The following is a 3,940-nucleotide window of genomic DNA, read 5'->3' as shown; positions in this document are numbered from 1 at the left end:
AAAAGAAAGCTCGATTTGTGAGAAAAAAAAGTAACGCAGTGGCGAATCGCAAAATATGGCCTGGTCAGGAAGGGGGTAAAATTGAGAAATTTTTTTTGTCAAAGACATGTTGCTAAATACATTTTGGCCTAAATATATGACAAAAATTTAATATATTGGATATTTTTTAACAGTCAAAGTAGAAAATGTCAATTTTTCGCAATATTTGCTCTTTTTTTATTAATATCGAAAAAATAAGTGCAGAGGTGATCAAATACCACCAAAAGAAAGCTCTGTTTGTGGGAAAAAAAGGACGTAAATTTTGTGTGGGTACAGCATTGCATGACTGCGCAATTGATAGGTAAAGTCGCGCAGTGCCAAGTTGAAAAAAGTGGCCTGGTCATTGAGCAGCAAAATCTTCTGGGGCTAAAGTGGTTAAAGGTCAAGTCTCAGTCTTGTTGTTTTTTTTCCAGAGACCTTTAGCGATGCACTCTTTGGTGCGGACATTTATGCAAGGTGTGATTTGCATGGTTCCGCCAGTTAAGCCACCCCTGTGTCCTTGGGACCTGAATCTTTTACTCTTGGTGCTGCAGAGGTAGCCCTTTGAACCTATCAGGCAGATTCCCTTGATATTGTTGGTAAGGAAAATTTTTTTTTTTTTTTTTGGGTTGCTATAACCTCGGCCAGGCGGGTCTCAGAGTTAGCAGCTCTTTCCTGTAGGGAGCCATTTTTGATCCTTCATCAGGACAAAGTGGTTTTTCGGCCTCATCCATCAAAGCATCCACAAAGCTGCTACTTGGTCTTCAGTTCATACATTCACAAGGTTTTATCAAGTGGATGTTAGAGCCCGAGAAGGGGCTCAGTTTGGTATTAGCATGATGCAAGCAGCACTATAAGTTCCTATGGATGGTTCTTTGCCCAGGGGCAATTATGGGATTCTATATCCCCCCCCTCCCTCAAGGGCATTGCTTTAGGACATCCCAGATAGTCATTACCTGCTCTGTGTCCCGTGATGTACTCCAGGTAAGCTACAGAAAAAATCCTATTTTGTTTTGATTCTCCTGGAATGTATTCAGTTGATTTTAACTGAAAATTCAGTTGGACTTTAAGTATATTTAAAATAGAAATGTGTTATTTGATGTCTCTTCATGTTACAGAGTACGCCCAGCTATTTGCAGCTCTCATTGCCCGGACAGCAAAAGACATTGATGTTCTTATTGATTCTCTGCCCAGTGAGGAATCCACAGCAGCATTACAGGTGAGACAGGCAACTGATATGCTGGAATGAGATCTGTGCAATACAGCTGGTATGCTTTTATATTCTATGGGAAATGTAATTTTTCTATTGTCTTTTGCTGACTGCTTATGCTAATATTTGTTTGTCTTGTCTGCTGTATAAGGTAGTCTGTTTTCTGCAAGGAAAACAAATGTGTAGTATTTTTAAGGATTTACTCATGGCCCCAGAACCTAACATTCACTTGTCAAATTCCAGAAGTCTGGTGGGCAGAAGAGGTCCTGGGTGCAAGAGGTGAAAAGTGGGATGGGGGCTGAGCAGTTTGGTGTAAAGAATGGGTAAGGCTGAACTGGAGAGCAGTTGAGGTCCTGTAAATAGCCTGGGTATGGGGTCCAAGAAGCTCCACAGAATAATTGTCCTTACTGTAGGGCAGTCTTTCTCCATCTCCACCATGCTCCCATGGCTGATTCCTTTATGCAGACAAACACTAAAGCGTACCTTGTTGTTTTCAGACAGAAATCCATAAACTTAGGCTGGCCATATACTGTGCAAATTTCTCCCCAGGAAATTTGCACGGTTGCCCCATCAACACGCATGGTGCAGATGGGAATCCCTCCTGCCAGGCTATTGTCTGCTCCCAGCGCGGAGGCAGGCGGGGGAAGCTGTCCTCGCCGGGAGAAAACAGTGCTTTTCGTTAGCGGCTATAGCAGCCGCTAGTGATAATTGTAAGAATCCGGCAGGCTGGCCGTACCCAAGTTGATCAATCAACCTGGTACATTCAGCCTGTCCATTTCTAGTTCGAATAGTGAATGGTCGGCCTTAGTAACTTTTTAAAGCTGAATTCCAACCTTCTGATTAGTCTTACAGTTGTACATGCTCCTCCCCTGTACTGAAATAGCTTGCTTGCTTTGATTTCATTGCACACTGTGAGCTGCTCACAATGTTCATTAGAAGCTAGCTAGAGCCCATCTCATTTCCTTACTGGAGGAAACCCAGCCCTTTCATCTCTAGCTTGACTTTTCTGAGCCCCTTTTATTTTATTTGTTTGTTTTCAGTACTTTCAATGATGGAGGCTCAGCATCACATGTAGGTTTCACCTCGAGCAGTCTACATTTAAGCCTGCCTCAGACTGATCACTCCCCCAGATCGAAATTTGCCTTTTACGGCATTTTGATATTTGCATAACTACTCCTAAGAGTCAGTCCACTGCTTGCATTAGAGCTGATGGTTCTTGGGAGGAGTACTTAGGCAAGGTGCTATTAGGTATTCAGGAAGCCATGTACAGCACCCCACCAGGCCCCTCTCACCACCTGTAATCTGCCTGCATTGCATAGAGGAGCACAGACCACCAAGGATGATGTCCTTGAATCCAAAATATGAGGTATGTATTGTAAACGGATTTTATTTAAAAATGTACTTCACAAATTGATGAGGTGGAGAGGGAGAAACCATGGAAGATAATCATTTGAAGAATAAACTTTAGCTTTAAATGCATCACATGGGGGGTCGGTTTGATCTGCTCAGATGTTAGTCATTGTCACATTTGCATTTCTTGACTCTTTAAAGGCTGCCAGTTTGTACCAGCTAGAAGAGGAGAACCATGCCGCTGCAGCTCGTCTGGAGGAGGTGGTCTACAGAGGGGACATGTTGCTGGAAAAGATCCAGTCTGCCCTAGCCGACATCGCTCAGTCCCAGCTGAAGACCCGAAGCTGCATCCTCACTCAGCCACTTCCAGAGAGCTAACACTAGAGGGCAGTGTTCCTCCTCTGAGAACTGATTGTGCACCTAGAGAAAAAGGAGTGCCCTGTAGTCTTGCTGTCTGTGCAAGCTTGTGTGTCGCCATCGGACTAATGTACAGGAATGCCATATGTTCAATACTCATATTTTCAATATGTTTAGCAGACCACCTGCCATTTTATGCATAATGAAAAGTGCTAAAATTGAAAAAAAAATCTGTTCCTTTAATCTCTAAAAACGCAACCTTTCCACTCCTCCTTCATCTGCTATCACTGTTATTGGGTGGATCATGTAGGGCTTTCTACCATCTTATTTATAAATAATGTGAAAACAAAGGGAAGTTATATGGGTCCCCCCCCCCCCTCCTGAAAATATGCAGATTTTCCTAGTCCACAGCGACTTACACAGATTCTAAATCATGATAATGAGCATGCACAGTGCACCTGGAAAGTATTCACAGCACTTCACTTTTTCCACATTTTGTATGTTGCAGCCTTCTTCCAGATTGGATTCACTTCAGTACTTTCCTTAAAAATTCTACAAACAATTCCCCATAATGACAATGTGAAAGAAGTTTTTTTGAAATCTTTGCAAATTTATTAAAAATAAAAAAGGAAAAAATCCCAAGTACAGAAGTATTCACAACCTTTGCGCAATACTTTTGTTGGAGCATCTTTGGCACCAATTACAGCCTCAAGTCTTTTGAGTATGATGTTACAAGCTTGGCACACCTATTTTTGGGCAATTTCTCTCATTCTTCACTGCAGGATCTCTCAAGCTCCCATCAGGTCTGATGGGGAGCGTTGGTGCACAGCCATTTTCAGATCTCCAGAAGATTTTCAAGTCTGGGCTCTGGCTGGGCCACTCAAGGGCACTTAGAGTTGTCCCATAGCCAGTCATTTGTTATCTTTGCTGTGTGCTTAGGGTCATTGTCCTGTTGAAAGATGGACCTTCGCCCAAGGCTGAGGTCCAGAGAGTTCTGGAGCCGGT

General features: G+C 42.9%; 1 protein-coding gene across 1 annotated transcript in view; it reads left to right on the top strand.

Moving 5' to 3' along the window:
• MED21 (mediator complex subunit 21) overlaps positions 1-3,119 on the top strand; it is a 25,252-nt gene extending 22,133 nt beyond the window's left edge. Inside the window, exons 3-4 of the mRNA XM_082253389.1 lie at positions 1,137-1,237; positions 2,780-3,119. Of these exons, the coding sequence (XP_082109515.1) occupies positions 1,137-1,237; positions 2,780-2,956 (278 nt within the window). The 3' untranslated portion in view covers positions 2,957-3,119. The remainder of the gene's footprint in view (positions 1-1,136; positions 1,238-2,779) is intronic.
• Positions 3,120-3,940: the final 821 nt, after the last annotated feature.

This window comes from Pelophylax lessonae, assembly GCF_965119305.1.
Source record: "Pelophylax lessonae genome assembly, chromosome: 4".
Lineage (NCBI taxonomy): Eukaryota > Metazoa > Chordata > Amphibia > Anura > Ranidae > Pelophylax > Pelophylax lessonae.
Note: the sequence above shows the minus strand (reverse complement) of the source record. Positions and strands in the feature narration are given on the sequence as shown.